Here is a 23,466-nt window from a genome sequence, read left to right as displayed (position 1 = left end):
CCTACCTACCTGCTAGTCACTCAGTAGCTGTCTGTTATCACACCAACTGTCATGGGATCACATAGCTGATATTCAAATAGCTCAAATTTTACTCCATGTGCGCAGGTAATCACCTTATTTCAGTTTCTATAAAGCTCTTACCATAACCAATGTATAAGTTCATCTTATAATGCTTATGTACATATAGAAAAAAAACAGAATACAATGCCATCTGTAGTTTGGAGTGTCTACTGGGGACATGGGAAAGTTGCCCAAAAGTTATAAATGGGAGAAAAGGGAGACACAATCACACTATACAATGATGGATTGATTAAGGGAATGATTGATTAGAACCAGAAGACTATGCAGTTTCTAAGATTAGAGGGCATTGGTTGGTTGCCACGAGCCCTTAGCATGCTATCTGGTACATTCATTCAGGCAGTATAAATGTATATCTAAAAATGCAGACATTACTAGCAGATGACTGAAAACCACAGGCTGAACCAAGAAAATACACAAGTAACTTACATCATAGACTTTTTAAAGACAGGGTCTAGCCCAGTTTGCCAGGCTGTGTTGAGATCCTCCTGCTCCTGCCTCCCCAGTGCTAGTATCCCAGGCATGTTCTGCCACATCCACCAACTCCCAAGACTTGCAACTATCTGGCTTTATTAAATACTACCATCTTCTGTATAACTGTTTACCTCTGCAGTCACCCTTGGTATACCTCTCGGTGAACTTGGTGCAGTTCTCAAGATTTATACTGAATTAATCCTACAGCAGTTCTGGTTAGCTTTCTCCAAATGGATGTAAACCCATAGCACTATCAACAGAGCTAATAACAGTGGGCTGCTTCTAGAAGGAACAGGGTGGGGGTGTATACTAGCGGCCCTGGACCCCCAAGACTTTTTATCTTTCCTGTCAATTGCCAATGTAACATCTTACTGGTTTCTTCTCCTGACATCATGCTTTTCTGAACACTACCTGGGACAAACGTCTAAGGAAAGTCATTAAAGGCTACATGAAATAAAGTCTTTCCTGACAGCTGCTCAGAAGAAGGCCAACACTTAAGAGGAATTGGGTGGTTCGGGAGTGGGGGTGTCATGGTCCTGGGAGAAGGGACAGCGATACGTGGGAAGGCGAAAATACTAAGCTACAAGCAGCAGCTACAAGAAGAAAAATGATCATGTGCCTAGTCATCTGGATGGCACACATAGTCCTAGGGAATTCTCAAGAAAGGACAATGTTTCCAATCTCTCCAAGGTAGGATGCAATACAAATTGTAGTGGGTTGATGGTTTAAAGCTTTATCGGTACAAAATACATTAGAGGTAGACTTTCTGAGAGGGCCAAATAAGCTGGCTGGGCTTCCTGCATGCTGGTCTTGCAGATTCCTATGTCCATCACTAGAGGGCAGCACAAGATCAATGGCTGATTTAAGCAAGGCCCATGCCTGCCTGTGGTTTGCAAAAGAATATGTATGGTGAGAAGAAAGTGAACCACCAAAGGCAGGGGTATTCCTTGCTTAAGTTATAATTCCAGCACCAATTCTACGAAGGGAATTTCAAATTTAATTAGGTAGAAAAAGGTGGGTGCTGACCCTAAGTCTATCTGGGAACCCCCAGAAAATTAGGAGAGAAGATGCTAAGAGTCAGAGCCAGGGATCGAGAAAGACCTCCTCTCCTCTAAGCATGGAGTGAAGGCTTGCAGAGTCTGCCTAAGAGCGGTGTGACAGGTGGAGTACTCACTACTTAGCAGAGTCCGACAGCTGGTACTCCCTCCTCCTGTCGTAACACTCCTGGATGCCTGGATCCAGCCACAGCTGCTTGATGGCTGCTACCTGGTCCCTGGTGAGCGCAGAGACCTTGTCCACTTCCACTTCTCTGATGATCTGGGCATTTTCCTAGTCAAAGGAAAGAAAACATTGCATTAAGCAAAGGAAAGGCTAGCAGATGTGAGGATAATCTTGTCCTGGATCCTGGGTTGGGGGCTGGAAGGTACAGGACTACACACAGCCAAGTCCTCAGAAACTGATAGACTGAGTAGGACAACTGATTGTTCAGTCTGAGGAAGTGAGCTGCAAATGACACCAGGCTATACCTCCTGTCCAGCAATACCAGAGGCAGCTGCCCAGACCCAGCACTCAGTGGTGAACAGAGATACTCATGCCATGCTCATTCCAACACCTGTATGGCAAGCTACATACATGTATTGGTGGCACACCGGGTTGTGTGGTGCAAGTGGGCCTACCCTGGGTGTAAGAACAGGAACACACTATCCCCAAGAATGGAAAAATCAATGCTGACTATCAGCCTGATAGTTTTCTTTTCCCTAAGCCTTTTTCTTTTTTTCCATTGTATTTAATTTTTTGAGGTAGATTTTACTTTGCAGAGCAGCACTAGGCTCAACAAAAACTTCCACTCAATGGCAAGTCCCCACATGCCAGCTATATAGTCCTATGAATCAATCACTGCACACCAAGGACTTAATCCCAGAACATCTGCTTTGCACAACAATCATTCAACTTTTATTACACACTTATTGCTCTGTTACCACACTAATGATTACAGTCAGGAGCTCTGTGAGAGCACACACATAAATATGTCTCATTTGCAAAACTAGCACATATCTACCATGCTTGAGTCTCTGCATCTAATTCCTTCTGCCATCCATAGCCAGAGAGAGTGATGGAGGGTCCTGGACATGTGTGGAGCATAGGCACAGTCCCAATCTCCTTGCTTCCCACTGCCATTCTATCCTCCCAGACAGGGTCACATGTTTTCCCCCTGCTCTACATCTGCCTCTACCCTCTACATTTAAAATGGCCATGGACCTCTGTCTTCAAACAAGTCTGGAAAAGCCACAAGAGCAGAGTCACTCACTGCCTTACTTGTCCTTTTATCCTAGCACGCAGTGCAGTGCCTGCAAGTAGAGGGTGTCTTCCATTGATAAGTGAACTCAGTAATCTCTGTAAAAAATGGAAATCCACAGCCATGGAGTGTATCTAGCATAGGAGCCAGTGCAGAGGGTTATGTGTCCACAAAGGAACTTGGGGCCTCACTGTGATGGCTCTCAGCCAGTCATCTTGCTAACTTCTTGCATGGCGTGTGCATCATAGGGTGTTTTCCAGTTTAACAGTGCAATCCAGCTTTGCTGCTGAGAATTAAAGCCAAAGAACTGGCAGAGAATTTGGGGTGGGGAACTGCCATCTGTGTTGGAGGTGGCCACCATCTACATATGTCCAGGAAGTAGATGAATAAAGCTGGTGTGTATTCAAACTCTAAGACAAGTGTTTTGGGAGCAAGCCAGCAGATGCAGCAATATCACTGATGACCAGGCTCTCAAAGAGAGTTCACCTCAGACATGCACGAATGTGACATAAACCCTTTATTCTGAACAATTTAAATATGCTAATAAGAAGGGGAAATACACAGTGTTCAACACTGACTTTCCTTTTCCTCTTTCTCAAAATCACCATTTTTCATAGCTTGGAAAGAGAACTCAGAAGACAGATGTGTGTCATGCAGAAGTTCCCAGGTCACCTGTGAGAGGGCTATAGATGAAGTAGTGCCTTCACACACACACACACACACACACACACACACACACACACACACACACACACACACGTTATTTTCTTGGTAGCAATGCTTGCAAGATTTTAAAAGCCAGTGGCTGCGGAACCTCAAAGCCTGACTCCACAGGCTTCAGTAGCATTGCAGTGGACTATGGACATGGATACCAGTTGTGAAAACAGAGATTGTATAAAAGTTGAAAATTCTGTGCTACAGGGAACTTTGATTTTGAATTATGTATTTTATTTTAAACAGTAGACCTTCCAAATATTATGTAGTTATGGTTTTGTCATTTATAACACTTCCATGATATTAATTATAATTAAAAGGACAGCTGGACAAGAAGAATTTGTTCAAGAGACCTCCTATACCTCCTGGTGATGAAGTGATGATGTATTATTTCCTTAGACATTGCCAAGAGGATGGGACTTTAGTGTGTTCTCACCATGCAAAGATACACACACACACACACACACACACACACACAAACTCTCCCTCTAATGCCAAATAGAAAAGTTGGATCAATTCTACAAGCAAGGGCAGCTGGAAACGTTGGAGTGCTTCTTGTGTTAAATATGCTTGAATGTATTACAGAGCTAAGAAGCAGTGGGTTTCATGGTGATGAAAAAGTTTACCACAGACCAAAGACACCTGTGGTAAACTGTGTGCACTATGTGCACACACACGCAGAGAGAGAGAGAGAGAGAGAGAGAGTGAGAGAGAGAGAGAGAGAGAGAGAGAGAGAGAGAGATGACTTGAGAGGTAGGACCTATGACATTGACTAAACTATAATGATGTTTCCCATAATTACCTTCTACATGTTTCTTGGATTAAAGATAAGAATGAAAGTAGAATGTTTAGAACACTGAAGGAAAGCAGCAGCCACTGGGCTTGGAAGGTCATTCATCCATCCTGGTTTGCACACACTACAACTGGCTTTCCAGTCAAACTTACTGATACGAGGCAACATTCAAGCACCTGCTTAAATCATGCTCAAATTCTCCAGACCCTGGTTCAGTTTCACACCCTTCACAGCCACACACAGATGAGTGTGCCCACTCTAACAAGTCACCTGCATTGTCAAGGTGGAGAGGGACAGAGGCAATGGTGGGTCTAAGCCCCCCTCATGGAATTGGGGCCACCTTGCTTCCATTGTCTCTGCAGCTCCCTAGATTCACACCCAGCTTTCTCCCCACCTGCCAGCTTTGCTCACCCATAGAAACCACACCTACTTACCTCAGATACACAGAAGCAGCAGCTTCCCAGGGCCTTGCTCTCCACTGTGCAGTGACAGCACAGTCCCTGGAATTAATTCACCATTCCACAGCACTCTCAGAAACTACTTCCCCGGTCAAACCCAACCTGATCACAAGTGCCTCCATCACAGTTCTCCCCATTCTAATCGGGGTCAAAAATCCCCTATTGCCATAGGTCCAGGTACAACTAGCACCTTAGGCACCAGCCAGGATGGCCTAGATGTCTCAAATTCATCTGTGCAATGACAGCCACTCTCACTGCTACTTCTGTTACTGGTCCCCCATGCTGAAGCTGGGCTGGGTTCTGGGACTATGCAGCCCTCCTCTTGAACATTCTAGCATACTGAGGTGTCCTTGGATGGGAACTACACCAGACCCTTACACAAATATTAAGAGACGAAAGAAAAGGAGCAACTAGAGTTAGGGATGAGTGAGGAATAGGTTCGTATTTCCACTAGAGGATGCCTGAGGGATGCAAAGTGAAGGTGATGTTCCAACAACTCCTCACACCTTTGGCACCGTGACCATTTCTGACAACACTTCCCAAGGGTGGGGCCAGAGATTCTCTTGGCTACATGTTTCACATGACATTCCTTCTCCTAAGATGTTTGGAAGTCATCTGAACCTTCCAGTCCTAGGATAGAGAGACACGTTCAAACTTACTCAAAACAGTACAAGTTTTGTTTTGTTTGTTTGTTTTTGTTTTATTCAGCTTTTTTTTTTCTTTTTTGTAACCCAGTTGATCGAATTCTGACAATAAAGTTTGCTTTGAATCAGAGGGCAAAGCTAGCTACTAGCAGACCAAAATTAACCATAGAGGTTTTGGAGAACTGAGGACAGATAGAGAGACAGAAAGTACAGCGGGGCTTAGAGAGGGTCCCAGCCTGTTTGGATGGAGGAATGAAAGATAGACATCACTGGTGGCTTCTCCGAAGCTTCTCTGATCTTCAGAATTAACCCCATATCTGACTCTGAAATTTTTACTGATAAAGAATAATTGGATAAACACTTCAATGTGGCCTGTAAAATTGCCCCTTGGGTGTTGGTTGAGTTGCATGTGTCCATGTGTACTGTGGGCAAATGGGGTTTCCCGCCACTGACTGGCTTTGAAGTTTCCTTAACTTCAGCTTTGTTTTACAGGAGACAAACGTAAGATTTGCCCTTGTTCTTCTCTTTCAGTTTCTGTTCTTTATCCAGATTTGTACCCATGGTCTTAACAACACAGACTCCTTTATCTCACACCCCTCTCGGTCCAGTAGGAGGGCAACTTCACTGTACATTGTTTTTCAGGGATCACACCAGACTCACTCCAGCGTGTGGCTCTACCAATGTCTGGTGCCCTGGAGTCCTCCACACCTGCAGAAGAGGGAGAGGATTGTGGAACAATGGGCGGGAAGTTCTATGAGCAGGTCTGGGTGGAGAAGACATCACTTTAGACACAGTTCATTGACCAGGATCACTCTGTGTCCAGCAAGTGTTGAGGAGGCAGGGAAACATGGCTTCCTGTACTCAGATGGAAAAGGAAGTGGGACTGTATGAAAGCTGAGCAATGGTGCCACTTACAGACTCACAGACTCTCTTTGCCAAGGGGACTTCCTGTATGACTCCCATGTAGCTAGTCAACCTACAACTGGTGGACCAAGTCCAGCCCTCGCCTCGGTGTGTGAACAACACTCTTCTGGAACTTAGCCAAGCCTGTAGCACTGCCTTCTTTCACACTGAACACAACAGTGCCAAGTTGCTGGGTCAGAACCCAGATGAAGTAGGGCTTTAAACATTCACTTAGCCACTCACAAAATGATGCTTGCTAACCCCAGAAACAGCTGGATAATTACATGCTTCCACATAGCACACCACTGTCCCTCCATTCCTGAATCATTCATCCCAGGCCTGTTTTATGAAGGAATCATTCTGCCCTGAGTATTAACAAGTACAAGAATGTGACTGTGAAAAGCATCCTTAGCTGTTCTCACATTGAACCTCACAGTCCTACAGAGACAGTGCTAACAGACATCCACAGTGTGGGAGAACCTTAGAAAAATGAATTCAGTGAGTATACAGGGAGAGGGCGGGGATAAGGGAGGAGGGAGGAGAAGAGGAGAGGAGGAGAAGGGGGAAGGATAGGGGAGATGGATATTTTACCTATACAGATGTATGCACTCTAAGACTTCCAAAGAGCAATGGCCAGCCAGGGCTAAGTTAGACTGTGGCCCTTGCCCTGAGCCTAGAACCCACAAGTAAAATGAAACAGAAGTACCAGCCAATGGGAAAAGTTGGAAGTTTTCTGATTTTAATTCTTTTTACAAAATGTAGAGAATTTTCTAATTTTCCCCCTGAATTACTTCCTTAAGCAAGCCATGATGGTATGTACTAGTTGACCAGAGGTTTAATATCACATTGCTTGCTTTTTATAAAGTCTGTATGCCGTGTCAATCAGTTCAGGGCCCAACGACTAGCCGTTCCTATAAAACATGAGATCCCAGACATTGTGCCCCAATTCTACCTAGAGCACTGTCCATTCGCTAGAAGCCGGTGACCTTCCCAACTCCCTAAAGCAAGTCTCACCCACAAAGGCAAATGGAGGGAAAGACTTCTGTTGAGCATCTACAGCTAGGCAGATCCCCCCAAGGCCACTCTGAAGAAGCAGCATTGAGAAACGCAGGACTTTGATGGCAGTGGCCAGAGCCCCTATCTGGACTTGTGTGCTCCAAGCCTACCTTAGGGCCATGCACAGTTCCAGGATTCTTGTGAGTGCTTTCTAGTGCTTCTGAGCATTCCCCTCCTCCTGGACAGGGCTGCAAACAGACTGGAAACTGGGGCTGGGCAGGAAGTGCTATTCCAGCAGTTCATGGCCCTCTATACATGTAGCATTGAGAGAACATGGGAATTCTGGTTCCTGCTGGTCCCTTCCCATCTTCAGTTGGGTTTGTCTCACTGTTCCCAATTTAGAAAATGGGACACACTGAGCAAAGTATGTGGGTCATCCATGTCTAAATGTTTCCACTTTCCTGGGCTGTAGGCTGCACCAGCAAATAGAACATGCTCAGCTCAGGTGGGGACACAGCAAACTTTGAGCAGAGGACAGAGTCACTCTTCTTAATCCACTCCCTTCCCACCTTCCTAAACACACATCCTCAAAGGACCCAAGAATCCGCAAAAGCCTCCTCATTCGTGGATTTCATTTTTTGTGAATTGACCTCCTTACCATGATTTAAATGTAGCTCCACATCTAACTTACTTGTCATGTGAGTGAAGAACAAAAAGACAATGAAAACTTGTGACATTTCCATGTTATCCTCACACAAGTATAGAGTCGGGGGGAGGGGAGGTGAGAGCAAGCAGGCAGAGAGAGAGAGAGAGAGAGAGAGAGAGAGAGAGAGAGAGAGAGAGCGCTTCTGACTCCCATGTCCCATGCCAGCAGATGTGGTCCTGATTAAAGGTGGATCTTTTCATCTCAAAGATCCAGATTAATGGGTCTTCCCATTCAATTAAGAAAAAAATCCCTCACAGGTGTGTCCAGTCACTTGGGTTTCAGTTCATTCTAGATGTAGTCAAGTTGACAAACAAGAATAGCCACCACAGTTATTTTTACAGGGAACTGGAATAGGATGGTCAGAATTTCAAGGAGGAAGAGAGAGCTGCATTTAGAGAGAGTTAGAGATGCAGAGCATAGGGACCACTGAAGATGAGCTATAGCACAGAGCCATGAAAGATAGGGACATGTCTGCTCCTAGGGCCAGGCTCAAGGCTAGCTCTAAAAACCATCAAGAAACCTAGGATGCTGTCCCTCCTCCCCTTATAAACCTTCACAATAACCAGGGAGACAGCCACGGGTATCTGCAGAAGACCATAGCACCCCAAACTGTCTGTCATATGCATGTGCTCCATGCCAATTGCCACAATGTTGCCTGGACACTCTTCTATGCAGGGACACCATATGCTCACTGGTTCATGTCATTGAATGCCCAGGATTGTATTCCATGTGCATACTGGTTGTGCATAGGATTCAGTTCTTTACAATGGAGGACTAAGGTGCCTGTTTTCTCCTTGGCTGTCACCAAAGGTTTCTCTCAGGTTTTGGCAGCTACCCTCTCCCATCGTGGCCACTCTTCAAACCCAACAAGATACTACTCCTGAACTCTAGATCATTTTGCAAGAGGCTGGGGAGGGGGTAGCATTATCTCTAACTTAAACTGGTGACTACCTGAGGCCATAAAAAGCCCTGACAGGTAGGAGTCATATTCCAGAACCTTTGGTGGGTACTTGGATGTCGTCCACATAAAAGCAAGTGACCCATGAAGTTCTTGTGGAGCCCTCCTTTTATCTCTGAATTCTCATTCCCTACTTTTGAGAGGGAACCCCAGTCCTGGAAGGGATAGCCACCATGGTCCTCACACCCTAGAGAGGAACGATGAGCCATGCAGGCCATCTTAGAATCCTGCCCAGCGCATGATCTTGTCACTGTTATGAGGAGCTTTGCTGCCTATTCCTTTCTGTTAAGCTTGTATTAACCAGGGACCACAACACCTCATACAGGACAGAGATCAGTAACATTTGCTGTGTGATGGTCCCAATACTAAAAAGATATACTTTCAGGATTAAAACCTAGAGATACACGTTGCCTGTTACCCGCAGGAATTATCTAAAAGAACTCGATTCTCTTTTCATTTTAGCTAGTGTGGAGCATGAGAATAAAGATGTGGCTGAGTCTTGGCAAGTCGTTAGAAGTTCACAAGGACTCACATCTCACAAGGCCTCCATGTGTCCTGTTCAGTTAAGCTTCATTCCTTTGTATTAGTTCACTTTTTCTGTACTGGCTGCCTTTTAAAAGTACGTATTTTTATGGTTGCAGTGTATTGTGTAAGGAAACAAAGGAAAACTATAGCTAGTACAAACTGAATAATTATGATGTGACATTCTAGAGTCTACCATAAGCAGTGTCTCATTTGATCATTATAACCCTAGGGAAGTTAATAACTTAATATCTCTACATAAGTGAAGTCTAATGAAGGCAAGAGGTAGTACTGTGTCTGACCACAGGGCTCAGGCCGTTAATAGCCATACCATGCTCATGTAAATATATTAATATTTTAAAGGAAGGAAGTTGTATGGAAGTGGTCACCTATTAAACCCTCCAGGCTAGAGAGAGACAGTCATGGGTGATAGGACTATGGATGTGTGGACCAGAGAGTCATTTTCTGCATGCCATTGCTGGTGACTACTCTGCTATATTTTAGTTCTCTGAGGACAAAGCTCAATTTTCCTCTCAAAAAGAGGGAAGGGAGTCCAGAGAGATGGCTCAGCAGTTAAGAGCAATACTACTCTTGCAGAGGATCCAGTGCTGGTTCCCAGTACCCACATCCGGCTACTCACAATGGCTGTGACTCCAGCTCCCGGGGATCCAGTGCCCTCTGCTGGTCTTTTTGGGCACCTGCAGGCACATGCACATACCAACTCAAAGATACACACTATTAAATAGCCTCCTCCTTCTTAAGAAAGGAAGGAGCATTCAGAGATAAAAGAGGGTCTCTACAGGAGTGGGGAGAAAACAGTAAGGGAGTATTTGATACCAGCTCTTTTTATACATAAGACTTTCAAATATCCACCATACAACCTAGGAGTGAAATACTTCCTTTAAAAGAGGGTGAATGGCAAGGTTAGCAACACACCACCTGAAGTCACATCTTTGATGCCAGCCCACACAGTCCTTAACTCTTACACTAAAGAGTATGAACATGTGCTCTTCCCCTCTCTGCCTCCCGAGCTCTGAGCAGAAGGCATGCTCACCTGGCTCAAGAAAGAGTCCTTCAAATCAGTCACTAATGTTAGCTACTAGTTAATGTAAACATCAATATCAGTATGTTTGCAGAAAAATAAGCACCGACTACCTGTGACAGTAAATAGTGCCCACTGACAAGAGCACTGGGCTCCGGGCCATGGTCTATGACTCATGTCTCCATCTAGTGGCTTCTTATGGAACTGCAAGTCTGTTGACCAAACTAGTACTCCATGTGGGTAGCTTTGTACCCTTTGCCTATAAAGAAAGTCTCAGCCATAACTGCATGGGTAGGTTCTACATTGCAGTCTCTCTAAGAAGGCAATATGAACCTAAGGACCTAGACATTTTCATCCTTTAAGGAAAGAGATGAAAAGAATGAGCTAAATTTTAGTCGAAGGCATTCCATTGGGGCCACTTTTGAAGCTTACCAAGCAATCCCCCACATTCAAGAGTCCCTTGGAAGACCAGCTCAAACCCCTCTGAGGTATTCGAAAGTGGTGAGAAGGTCTGCTAGTTGTGAACAATTGAGGTACAGGAACAAGAAAAGCTGTCCCTGGGACAAAGGCTTCAGGACATTACTGCTAGCTTTGCTGCTACATGCAAAGCTGCCCAAGAAGGCAGCCAGGTCCTGTGTACACGAAGGCCTGTGTGTGACTGTGCTGTTCTGTTCACAGGATTTAGCATTGTGTTCCTAACAATTGTTTCCTGTTGCATGTCTTGCATTGAGAAAACACTCACATCTAGGCAGTAGACCCTGTACCATCCATCCATCCTTCACTCCCATCCCTGCCCACTGACAGCTTCAGCTAGGTGGGTTCATCTTCCACAGCAAAGCCTGCCGTTTTGAAACTGAGACATTGCAACACATCTCCAGAGAAGCATCCACCACAACTTCTACCCTCAATCCTGCCCCCCCCCCTTATTTTCTGGTGTTTCACTTTTTCCAGTCTTTTCAATAGGTTCAAAAACGCTTAAGCAGACAACAAATATGTGGGTCACAGCTTGCTTTAATAATGTGCTTTGGAAATGGTTTCAATCCTGAATGCATGTTTGGTGCTTGTTTTCCTTTTGCACTGAAAACCCACTGGCATTTCAGCCTAGGAGCAAAATGGGGGAGGGGCTTGTTTCCCAAGGACCCGTAGTCCTCTGCTCCATGGGAAGCCACTGTACCTCCCCAGCTCTGCAGTTCTCAGAGCCCAAGCCCGACCCTCAGTCTAGATAGGTTTTAAAATGAGCTGAACCTCTAGGAGCAGCCAGCTTTTCCTCTGCCAGCCACTGCCCGCTCTGCCATGAAGCCAAATCAGCTCAGAAGGCACAAAGTTGAAGGGGTGAAGACTTCTTCCAGGAACTCCGGGTGCTCTGAGGCAAATGAGGGCAGTGACTGTCTTGGTCAAGTCCTGGTTGTGGTTAGACAGAGGGGCAAGGGCCGGGCCTATGAGGCTGTGGTGTTTCCAAGGCCAGCGGAAAGAGGCCCCATGGTAGCTCAGCAAGTTTAGATCAGGGTCTGGACTTAATTAACCAAGCAATCAAAGGCTCGTCAAGACACTGGACACAGGTCTGAACTTCAGGTACACAGCGAACACTTTTTAAATACAAGTATGCCACCTGCACTTAATAAAAACCTGTAATCTAGAATGAGTTCCAGTCACTGCAGTGTGTCACCATCTGCAGTGTGTCCCTGCTGTGGAGACTCTGAAGAGTAAGAGTCACTTACTCTGGATTGGGGGTTGTTTATCAACAACAGTATTTTTTTCTTCAGAGTGACATTGGTAAGGCCATATGATGAGGCAAGAAAATGGAAATCATGCTCATTTGCCCCAGAAACAGCTCCACCCACTTGCAGTGCTTCAGGAAGTCCATTGAACACCTTTTTCCACATTTTCTCCCTCCCATCCCCCCTTAAGCCCACCTCCCCTCTTGGGACTCTGTCACCACCAACAAGTACAGAAGTTCCTCCCAGTCAACAGACTGGGGATTGAAAACATTGGAAAACAAAATCCCTACACCTGTACTGAACATATACAAAGACCCTTTCCTGTGTCATTGAAGTTACCACCATTATGTGTTCTGTGTGCATGGCTAGACAGGAGGCAAACAGGGCTGCTGGTTCCCTGAAGGGGATTAATGGTGACCCATCTGGCCAGCTTCTTTTTAAGGGCTTGGTTCTTGGACTGAAATAAAAAGAGCCGAGCACTAACATTCCTCTCTCTCTGCTCCCTGAATGTGGGTACCGTGTGAGCAGATGCCTCACAGTTCTGCTGCCCCACTCCTATGGGCCGTACCTCAAATCATGAGAAAAAACAAACCCTTCCTTCATTAATTAGAATTTGGCAGGTCCTAAGTAACTCGTTCAGAAGTTTGGTGCCAGGAGTGGGGACACTACCCACTACTATGATAAACCTGACCAGGAGGTTCTTAGACCTTTGAAACTGCTTTGGAGTGGAAGTAAGGGGCTGTGGGAAGATTTGGAACCTTAAAAGCCACAGATGATGGTATGCAGAGCATACATACCATTCTGGCAGTAGTTTGAAAGACCAGAATACCAAGAAAAACAGGTGCCGTGGAGAGCCAACTCATGAGTTTCAGAGGGGAACAAAGACGATCAAGAACTAAGCTAGAAGCTATTCATATGACATTCTGACAAAAACCTAGCTGCAGTCTGCCATGTCCTGAGAACACAAACCACACTGAATTCAAAGGTAGTGGACTATTTGGTGGATAAAATTTCAATACAAGAGAAGATTCAGGCTACAGTATGGTTATTACTCAGTGCTGTCTTTAGGTCTACAGTGAGTGAGAGCAAGAGAGCAACAAATGTATCCGAAAGATTGGGAAAATGTACCAGTTGGTGGGAAAGGAGGGAGTTTAGAGTTTCAGGCAATGCAGGTGTTGAGAAAGCAGCTGTAATTATTAAAGAGATTGGTGACATTAAAAGAATCCTTTTGCTCTCCACTAGGACAGAAGGAAAGGTATCCCTGGGGGCAAGACCCCATTCACTGAAGGCTTCACCTTGTGATACACTAGGTGGTTGCTGTCAAGCAATAAATGTAATGAATGTAATAAAAGTGACATTCTTGGTTCATTCTCCTTCCTTTCAAATAACTGATTTTAACCCCCCCATAAGTTTTTAAATTTGAATGTTTGATCTCTATTGATGGTGCAGTCTGGAGAGGTTATAGAACTATAGAGAGGCAGAGCCTTGCTGGAGGAAGTACTTGAGATGAAGCCCAGCATCTTTCTTTTCCAAGGTGCTTTTTGCTCATGGCATTTCAACACAGCAAGAGAAAAGCAACCGATGCACATTGCCCAGGTGGTATTTGTTTCATAAACATGAAAGATACAAGAGTAACAGGGCTTTTGAGACCTCCGTCAAGGCTGGAGAAGGCTACTGAGCCAGACAATGTGTAGCAGGCTGAATTCTCTCCTAGGAAGCCCTGGGATGTGGGGAACATGAGGGTGACATGGCAAGGACTCCAATGCCTTGGACTCATGGGGACAGCAAGACCTTCTCCCTCTGGTGTGAGTACTGATGTCAACAGCACGTACAGAAAACATCAACCACAACTTCCTCCTACACGGTGACTGCAGCCTGAGACTGCTCCCCTCCAGATACCACCTCCTGAGCCAACCTGCTTCATTCAGCCATGTCATTCATGCCATGATGTACTGTATTCTCAAGCTGTGGGACAAATGAACCCTTCCTCTGGTGACAACTCAAGGGTCTTAAGACACTGAGGTTGAAGCACACGGTGAGAGATGAGTTTGGGTCCCCAAGTTTTCTTCAGTCATGACTTTTTTTTCCCCTGCGGCTATCGTAAAGCACACTGCCTCAAAACCCACACTTGTGCTGGTCACCGGGTCTACACCAGGGTCTACAGGGGGACTCTAATGCAGTCTTGTAGTGTGGGTGAAGAAAGCAACTGTGGGTTCTCCTAGCAACCAGCACATCAACAGTGGACCCCCAAACAGCTGGCATGTGAGAACCCCAAGACCTGAGGCTGCTAATGAAAACAAGCTGGCGTTGCTAGATGTTCTTTCTTCCCTTTACATACCAACCACACCCCCTTCCCCCTGCTACACTCCCTCTACCAGATGTCCTTTTAAAATCCTGCCTCACACATGAACTGGGCAGTTCTGAGTGGACACTGACCTTTGTTTTTGAACCCCCCTCCCACCTGCAGCTCCAACAGAACCAAGGCCAAGGGATTAAATATAAAATAAAATGGACCTTTATCCTTAACCTTTAGTTGTTAACTCCAGCCAAACATTTCTGTCATTTAGAAAGTGCGATTTGCTTTTAGATAAAGGTTTTTTCCCCCTTCCACAAAGAACATATGAAGCGTCTTTGGTGACATCAAAAGCAATTAGGAATGCTTCAAAATAATTTGTTTTCCTTTCGGTGGTGAGTGGTGGCTGACTGATGCCAACTTCAAAAGCAAAGGGCTCACAGGGCCACCAAGGCCAGGAAATCCAGGATCAGGAGCAACTGGCCAGCCTAACAACCCCAGCCAGCATGCTAAACCTCCAGAGGGAGCTGGGCTGTGAGCATCACTGGGGAAGGTGCATGAGCAGATTCGAACATGCTCACAATTGCTTCTCACATCACCAAGAAAAAAGAAACAGAACCAACACCAGTGTCACCCATATCACATTCCCCACTCTTCCTTTGCATGAGCTTAAATTACTGTTTTCTGTCACCACGCATGGCCAAATGTGTGTGATTACATATGTGTGGGCATGTGTGCAGGTTAAGGGGTTGCTGCTGGGATCAAACTCAGGGCACACAGTATACTAGGCAAGTGTTCTACCAAGTACATAATCTTTCTTTTAATTAAGGGTTTCTGACTACAAAGTCTTTGTTTTATCCTTCTTAAATCATTTTCCTTTAAAAAAAAAAACCTTACTGATATATATGTTATATACAATTTGCTCATATTTAGAGTTATACAACTATCATAGCTACCTTTAGAACATTTCTAGCACCCCCTAGAAGACCAACAGTAATCTCCAGGTTAAACAGCACTGAAGTACAAATCCCCTGCAACTTAGATATGACCCTGTTTGGAAATAGTAGCTTGGATATGGTGAGGTCATTACAGTGGGTCCAAATCCAGTCTGACAGGTACTTACATGTGTCCCCATTTTCCGCTCTGAAAAATCACTTACAATCCCAAATAAGTGGTTAGTATATTCTATTTTCTACCCCAAGAGTGCATCTTCCAACACCCTATGTGGCTCTACTGCACACAAGGCTTGCTCAGCAGGGTGGAATTTTCTAGTATTACCAATATTCCAAGGACTTCTTTCCCTGGGAACACAGAAAGACCATCTTTCGCTTGGGATGCAAGTAGTTTACAAGGCCAGTAGAGGCTCTTACTTGCTTTTGGCTTCTCTACTTTCTCATCTGTTGCAATGAGTCACAGTGCTATGATCATAAAATGGGCATGTGCCTTTTAGCCTGGAACCCAACTGATAACCATGGGAAGTGGAGTCAGTATGAGCAAAGCTTGTGTGTCCTAAGCCACCAGAGCTGGGAACTATTTGTTTTTGTCTACTGCTCATCTTGACTTATTATAAATGTAAAATGCTATTTTTCATAACTCTGATTTTATAGTGCATGCATGTGTATGCGCACGTGTGTGTGCGCGCACACACACACACACTGAGAGGCAATTTTGTCTCTCAGTAGCCACATAAAATCCACACTCCACACAGTGAGTCTGTGTGTCCCAGCTTTTCAAATGTACTCTCTCATCTTTCTCTCTCTTATGACAAGGAACTGAATTGAGTTTGGCACCCAAACTACCTGTTTCCTCCTTCTCTTTGAATGACAACTTCCATGCACCCTTCCAGACTCAACACATGACATGCTTGCTGTTGGGGACATAAAAGGCTGAGCCAGGAAGAGGGTAGACAGACAGAAGTGGACAAGGCACTTGCATGCAAGTTGCCAGGAGAAAAGCTCAGAAATAGTTTCAGGATGAACTGCACTGTTTTGCATTTGGGGAGAAAAGGGATTAATAGACAAACCATTTATAAGCATGTGTCAGAGTTTTATTTCGTGTATTTTCAAAGGCAAAATTAGCAACCAGGAAAAGAGCCAGTCTGGTTAACAAGTATTAGGTGGAGTGAGCAACAGTCTATCTGGGTGCATGCTTTATGCAGAGGATATTTGCATCTGTGGCTCCCTGGTATGTCTAACCCCCCCCACACACACACACCTGTAATGGTCCACATATGCAGCTGATGGCATCATGGCTCCCACTGCAGCCTCACAACCTCCAGGCTGCCCAAGCATTCTTATAACCTGATGGTCATCACACCATGGAAGAGTACAACTGGGGAATTTGGCCCCATGAAGTATTATAGACTGTGCGGGTTTAGTGAGGTCATAAGCAGTATGACTGCCATTTGTGTGGACTTAGTGAAATGCCATATGCAGGTAGACCCCAAAAGTACAGGGACAAAGTTCACAGATTCTTGAGTAGATTCAAAGAGGGTGGTGCTCCTGGTTTGACTAAGGGCATGACTCCAATGTTCTCTGGCCACTCTGTGCCAGAGCTCTGCAGAATGAACATGAGGCCTTGTCCAGCAGCGTGTTTGATAACAACACCTAACTCTGGTGAACATGGCTGGTTTTAACTGCTTGCTGACAAAGCCCAGGCTCCTATGGAAGCAGCCAATGTTCAGGTTCAAAGCCGATCAGGATATGCTAACACTCTGAGGGGTTCAACTCCCAGAATGCCTAAGGAAGAAGGAAAAGTATTCTACATCCTCTGTGGATGATAACATCATCACACTCCACAAAGAAGCTGAGATGCTTTGAACACACAGCTAAAGGTTACTCAGGAGGACAAAACAGGGAGGGCAATGCAAGAAAGGAGGGAAGGCGGGGGTGGGGGACAAGGTAGAGTTACAGGGTGGGAAGCTCACACTAGGGACCATTGAGGGGGTCTAATGGAAACCTGATAGTTTTAGAAGCTTCTTAAAAACATATACATATATGAAAGGAACCTAAATGGAATCAACAAATAACTGGGGAGATGAAGCTCCAACTAGACATCTTTTGCCACCAAGTGAAACCTCCAGTTCCAGGAATTGGTTGCATCTAATTGAATTGTTGGCCAAAGGGGCACCATAGAAACCCTCAAATAACTCAGGCTATTTCCAAGGCTATTGGTTGCTTCTCATAAACTGATAAGGTCCTATTGCTGATAACAACACATATATCTCATTGAGCACATTAAGCTGGTACTTGAATAAAAGTCTTCACCCCTACTGACTACTGTCCACGGTACATACAGGAAGGTACACTTACACTACCACAGGAGAAAAGTAAGCAACTACCCTGCTACAGACTTTGATCTGCAGTGGTCCCCTGCCTGCCAGACATGCCAGTGCACAGTGGCACCAATGCTGTGGGAGTCACCAGCCACTGTCTGGATGTAAGGCCAACTCCATGAGATGGAGCCCATGACTGATATTGATTGGGTGGCCACCAACCTGAGATGGAGAAAACCAAATACTATTGCTCTGCTGAAAGAACATCACCATAAAATGATTTATCTCCATGAGTTCAAGGCTAGCCTGTTTGGCATAATGAGTTACAGGACAGCCAAAGCCATATAGAGTCCACATCTTAGGAAGGAAGCAAGGAAAGAAGGAAGGAAGGGAAGGAGGGAGGGGGAAGAAGGAAGGGAGGGAGGGAGTAAGAAGAAAAGAAAGGCTACCAGGCTTACAAAAGCTGCTGCAAATATGGTCCAAGAAGGCCAGGTTCCATCCCAAACTTGCACACAAACATTATATGAACAAAGATAAACTTCCGTTGTGTTAAGGCACTGAAATTTAGGAGTTTATTGTAGGAGCTATGGGTCAATATGACTTACTCCGACTGTGGACCACATGGGAATCAATGATTTATAAAATGGAGTGGTGAGCAGGGGTTATTATATCCTCTACAGTTTGATGTGTATATAATAAACAAGAGACTAGAAATCTCCATGAATCTAGGCACTTCACAACTCAATATGGGATAAAGCTGAGGCAATGTAGCTAAACTCAAAAGAAATGCAACTACCCTGGTGAGTGAGTAGAAATAATATTCTTTAACAGACTGGCTTTCTTCCTAGATACGATGTTTCAGGAAAGGACTAGGGAACTGTTCAATGCCAGGAAAGCCCTGGGCTTGCTCTGCAAGAAACTGTGTCAAGGCCCACTCTGGGATGCTGTTATGGGGATAGTGCATGTCTACACTGCTCTTGGAATCTGGTAATGTGCCCCCTGAAGATGAGTACATAGGAAGGAATTTCCTGGGTTTTCCATCCCTTTAGTAAAAATGACATTTCCTACTGTGATGATGGAAAACTACCATTTTTGAAAAACAGTTGTCTTCCGGGGAGCTTGCCTGTGATCTGTCCAGTGAAGGTGTGGCCAGTGGCTTCAAGACTTTCACTTTGACTGATTCACCTGGCATCACGGTCCAGGTGCTAGGCTTTCACTGGGCATATGAAAATGCCATAGCCCTGTTACTGAGTCACAGAAAACCTTTGACCTAGAATTTCCTGCTCATTTAGAACCCTGGCCTAGAGTTTTGGCTTGTTTTGTTTTATGGTTTTTGGTTCTTGGTTTTTGTTTTGTTTTATGATGTTGAACTTACTGAGGTTTTACTAGAGATCCAAGCAGCCGGCACCATGCTCTTATAACGGAAACCCCTTTGCAGAAAACAGGATTTCAAATGGAAATTTAAGGGGCAAAATGTTTTTATTTTCATAAGTAGCTTGTAGCACAAGAAACTACTCTGCTGTCCCATAGAAGACTAAAACTCATCCCTACCATGTACCTGCAGTCTAGCATCCATTATCTAGCCCCCACCTGTGGTCCAACCCACATTGCCTCTAATGACCGGGGTTCTATATTCCACCTCTATGAAATCAACTTTTCATATGTGTCTTTCTGCGCCTAGCTTATTTAACACAATGCCTTCATGAACCATCAACTTTTTGAGGATAAGAGCCGTGCGTCTATTACATAATAATGTCCTAGGAATATTGGAAGGTCAAACTTGTCGACCACAAACAGATTTATGATATATTATACTCGGGTATTTTATGACATAAAAAACCAGACAAGTAGTAGATGTAACTTCATTTGCCAACACAAATTAGCACAAATGATGTTGGCAGCCAATGTCACCACAGCTTATAGCAAAACTTCTCCCGTTATACCTGTAAATGTGCCTCTAATAGTGACAAAGTCCCTCAAAACACTGGAGTCAGCCATCTGGAGTCAAAGCTAAACATATAATTCACTTTTCACTGCAAATCATTTGGCCTATTTGTTTCCAGGTTCTCATCTGCAAAGTAAATGAAAACAAACTACAGCTAGGCAACAACTTATTCTCTACTTTCACAACATACCTTAACAAGCCTAGGCCCATGGCAGATACTCAGTTATTTAACAGGGACTAGATTTAGAAACTACCCCCTAGGTTTATGGCAGAGACTGTGTGACTTAACAGTTCTTAGCATGATGTTGAACACCTGCAAAATGACAAGCTTGATTGATATTTCGTGGCTGGAGAAAGGCCAGTGTATTCGTCAGTCTGTATTTGGGTCTCAACACCCAGGTCTCAGTCGGGCGTGCCACTGGAATAGACTTCCCCATGATGTGAAAATCAACCTTGGAACCACCGATGGGTTACTGTGGTTTAAATGTGGAATGTCCCCTATAGCTCATCATGTATTAAACACCCAGTCCCTCGCTGATGGTGGTGTTTGGGGGAGATTATAGGCCTTGGGATGTGGAGCTGAGCTGGCAGACACAGGTCACTGTTTGAGTTTCTGTGTCCTCACTCAGGGCCACACTACCAGAGACTGAGTTCTGCCTGACAAGCATTCCCCACAGCGCTGAGCCACATACTCTGAACTGAGAGGCACTGGGAACTCCTCTTCCTGTAAGACTCTGTCAGGCATTTGTCACAATAAAGAGGAAAATGAAACAATATGTGCGTTTCTCTGCCCTCCCAGACTTTGCAGATAACCCTGAAAGACTTGGGCCCCAGGGAGTAGGTCACTGCCTCTGTACCTTCTCTACTTGAAAAGTTTCCAGAGCACAGCCTTCTACAAATCCATAGGCTGCTGGAGAATTCCAGAAGCTGCAGGGGATCAGAAGAGTTCAATTTCTGGCGTGATGTGGGAAGAGCACGTGGCAAGCGTGCTTTAGATCGGGGAAAACGATAGGGAAAGGGTACCTGGTAAGGGACCCCAAAACATACTGAAAGGCTAGGCATGGGGCAGATTAAGTTAGCCCTTGGATACGATGCCTGTGAATACCCTGTTCCAGCCACTACTTTTCTAAATGGTGTTTGCCATTTCCCTGATTTCAAAACATTCCATTTTTTCATGATTACGAAAGTTCATTTTAAAACTCTGGAATGGTGAAATGTAAAAGCTTCATCCCTGCCAGAGATGAGCATTCCTCAAATCTTAATTCCTTTTTAAGGTACTTGACAGTTTAGAAATTACTAGCAGCAACTTGTGGCCACATTACTAACAATTGAGTATTGTTATCTTCACCACCTGTATTTTTAAAAACTTGTTTAAATGGAGGCATCCTACCTGGAGGGCTAATGTTCTTCTCAGAAGTCAGATTATTAAACAAAAATATCGATGCCAGGTAAGGACTGTCTGACTTCTTTTTGTTGGTCTGGGGGTAGGGAAGTCCAAGAAAACTCTTAAAACGATATAGACTATTGCCATTGCTCTTAGTTGCTTGCCAGAACTTGAAGGTAAGATTGCTCAAGATATTAAATACATTGGTTTTAGACATGAGGAAATCAAGCTGGTACTAACAAGGAAATTTCCTTCCTGCTGACTTCCTCCCATACTGCCAGAAGGTACTATGCTAACTACTGACAAAGAAAAGCCATCAATAGTCTTATCCAGCTGTGAATCTTGTGAACTACAGTAACAACTGGCCTGGTAACATATGTACATTGTTATTATAGTGGCATAAATGGTATGGAGGCAACCAATGACTTTCTGATTAGATTTAAGGCCTCCTCCACAACAGAAACTCATGTCTGCCTGGTACTATAATGCTGGACAGTGGTCCATGACTTGAGAAGTCATAAACTCTAGCAGGAAACCTATTATCTTGCTAAATGGACATAGTATCAAACTGCCTTCTAAATACTTAGCTTTATCTCTAAAGATCAGTGCAACTCTCAGACCTCATTAGAGAAGCTTGTTCTTTAGAGTGGGTGATAGGGGCTGGAGAGATGGCTTAGGGGTTAAGGGCACTGACTGCTCTTCCAGAGGACCTGAGTTCAACTCCCAGCAACCACATGGTGGCTCACAACCATCTATAGTGAGATCTGAAGCCAGCTTCTGGTGTGCAGATGTACAGGCAGATAGAGCACTTGTATACATTAAAAAAATAAAAGCAGAGGTGTACAGCTGGCCAAAGAACAGAGAATAAGTGACTTCAGAGTCCTCGAGCCATAAATGAGCATCTATAACACTCCCACGCCTGCCCCAACCTCTTACAACCCAGATAACTCCATGGGAGAGGTGGTAGGGTGTTAGTAAGAGCTGCAGGTTGGGGACAGAGGGACGGATGCTATCATTGTCTTCTAGATTTGGCAGTGCTATTGACTCATGAGCTCAGGACAACTGTAGGTATCTCTATAAGCCCTGCACAAGATCAAGCCGGTGAAAATTCCAGCTTGTATCGGAGAGGAATACATTAAAGCCCCACACGTTGTTGAAGAGCTGTTGGAGCTGTTGCAGTTGCTGGGTACAGGGAGACGGAGGACCATTTTTTCCTACAAGGGTGTGGCACCAAGTAGGCTAGCTGTGCTCCATCCAATAGCTCCACATCCTGCTCTTAGGAGCACCAATTGGACTTGATGGTTTTTTGGGTTTTTTTTTAAATGACATGAAGTTGGGAGGGAGACGTGTTGGAGATGGTCCAAGAAGTGTTACAAGGGGATTGTAGGGATGGTATGATCAAAATATATTCATACAAGTGTGAAATTCATGAAAATGTGTTTTTAATGCAAGAGAATTTAAAATAAGAATAAAGAAAATGAACACGTGACAATATGATAAATAAAAATGCTTGGTATAATAACTTTCAGAAAATTGGGACATTGGGATATTATGCTCTGCAACTCTCTTCTGCTCTAGTGGATTGACTTTGACCTGTATGGGTAGGAGCCAACTCGCTACCTCTAGGGACTCCTTATTCCTACCGAACTTCCAAGTCATTCCATGTCCAGCTGCAAATCTAGAATACACAAGACAGTAAGAAGGCCCTGGGAGTTCCCCAAAATGGGTTCTTAATTCCTGAGGCCTCTTCCAGATTTCCTTATCCCTCCCACCTTTGTGGGAGTGCCTAGATTTTGCTGTTGTACTTCCTTGGAGGACTGGGGGAAAGTGTATACAGTCCATCCTTCTGGCAGTGGGAGCTGCTGTTTGCTCTTCAGTGGTTAAATACAGCACAGCCTATGCTAGAGGTCAGTCCTGGGTGAGCACTGTGCCCATTAGGTTGTGACAAACACCAGCCTCATGGGTGATCCTCAAGGGGACTTAGGAGAGACGAGGATGTGAACATTAAGGAACATAGACTGGAGACAACAAAATGCCTCCCTAGGAAACAAAGCAGGCAGATGACAAATTATTCCTTCAAAGAGGAATTTAGCGGCCAATAGAAACAGCTAATTGCTAAAAGTGGCCTTAGGAAGCATGTGATGTCAGTTCCTCCCCACCTCCCCACTCCTCTTCCTGTGGGCTTTTTGCCAGCACTGGTTTTTAAAACTGCTTTGTACAAATTCTGTCATACCCTGACTGGCTGAGTCAGCATAGGGGCACACATCC

General features: G+C 44.7%; 1 protein-coding gene across 1 annotated transcript in view; it reads right to left on the bottom strand.

Annotated features, from left to right (window-relative positions):
• Positions 1-23,466, bottom strand: part of LOC127229039 (guanine nucleotide-binding protein subunit alpha-14) — a 151,606-nt gene that overhangs the window by 8,805 nt on the left and 119,335 nt on the right. Inside the window, exon 3 of the mRNA XM_051194057.1 lies at positions 1,727-1,881. Within this exon, the coding sequence (XP_051050014.1) occupies positions 1,727-1,881 (155 nt within the window). The remainder of the gene's footprint in view (positions 1-1,726; positions 1,882-23,466) is intronic.

The sequence above is a fragment of the Phodopus roborovskii genome, unplaced genomic scaffold (genome assembly GCF_943737965.1).
Source record: "Phodopus roborovskii unplaced genomic scaffold, PHOROB, whole genome shotgun sequence".
NCBI classification, from domain to species: domain Eukaryota; kingdom Metazoa; phylum Chordata; class Mammalia; order Rodentia; family Cricetidae; genus Phodopus; species Phodopus roborovskii.
This window is presented reverse-complemented; position numbering and strand designations above follow the sequence as displayed.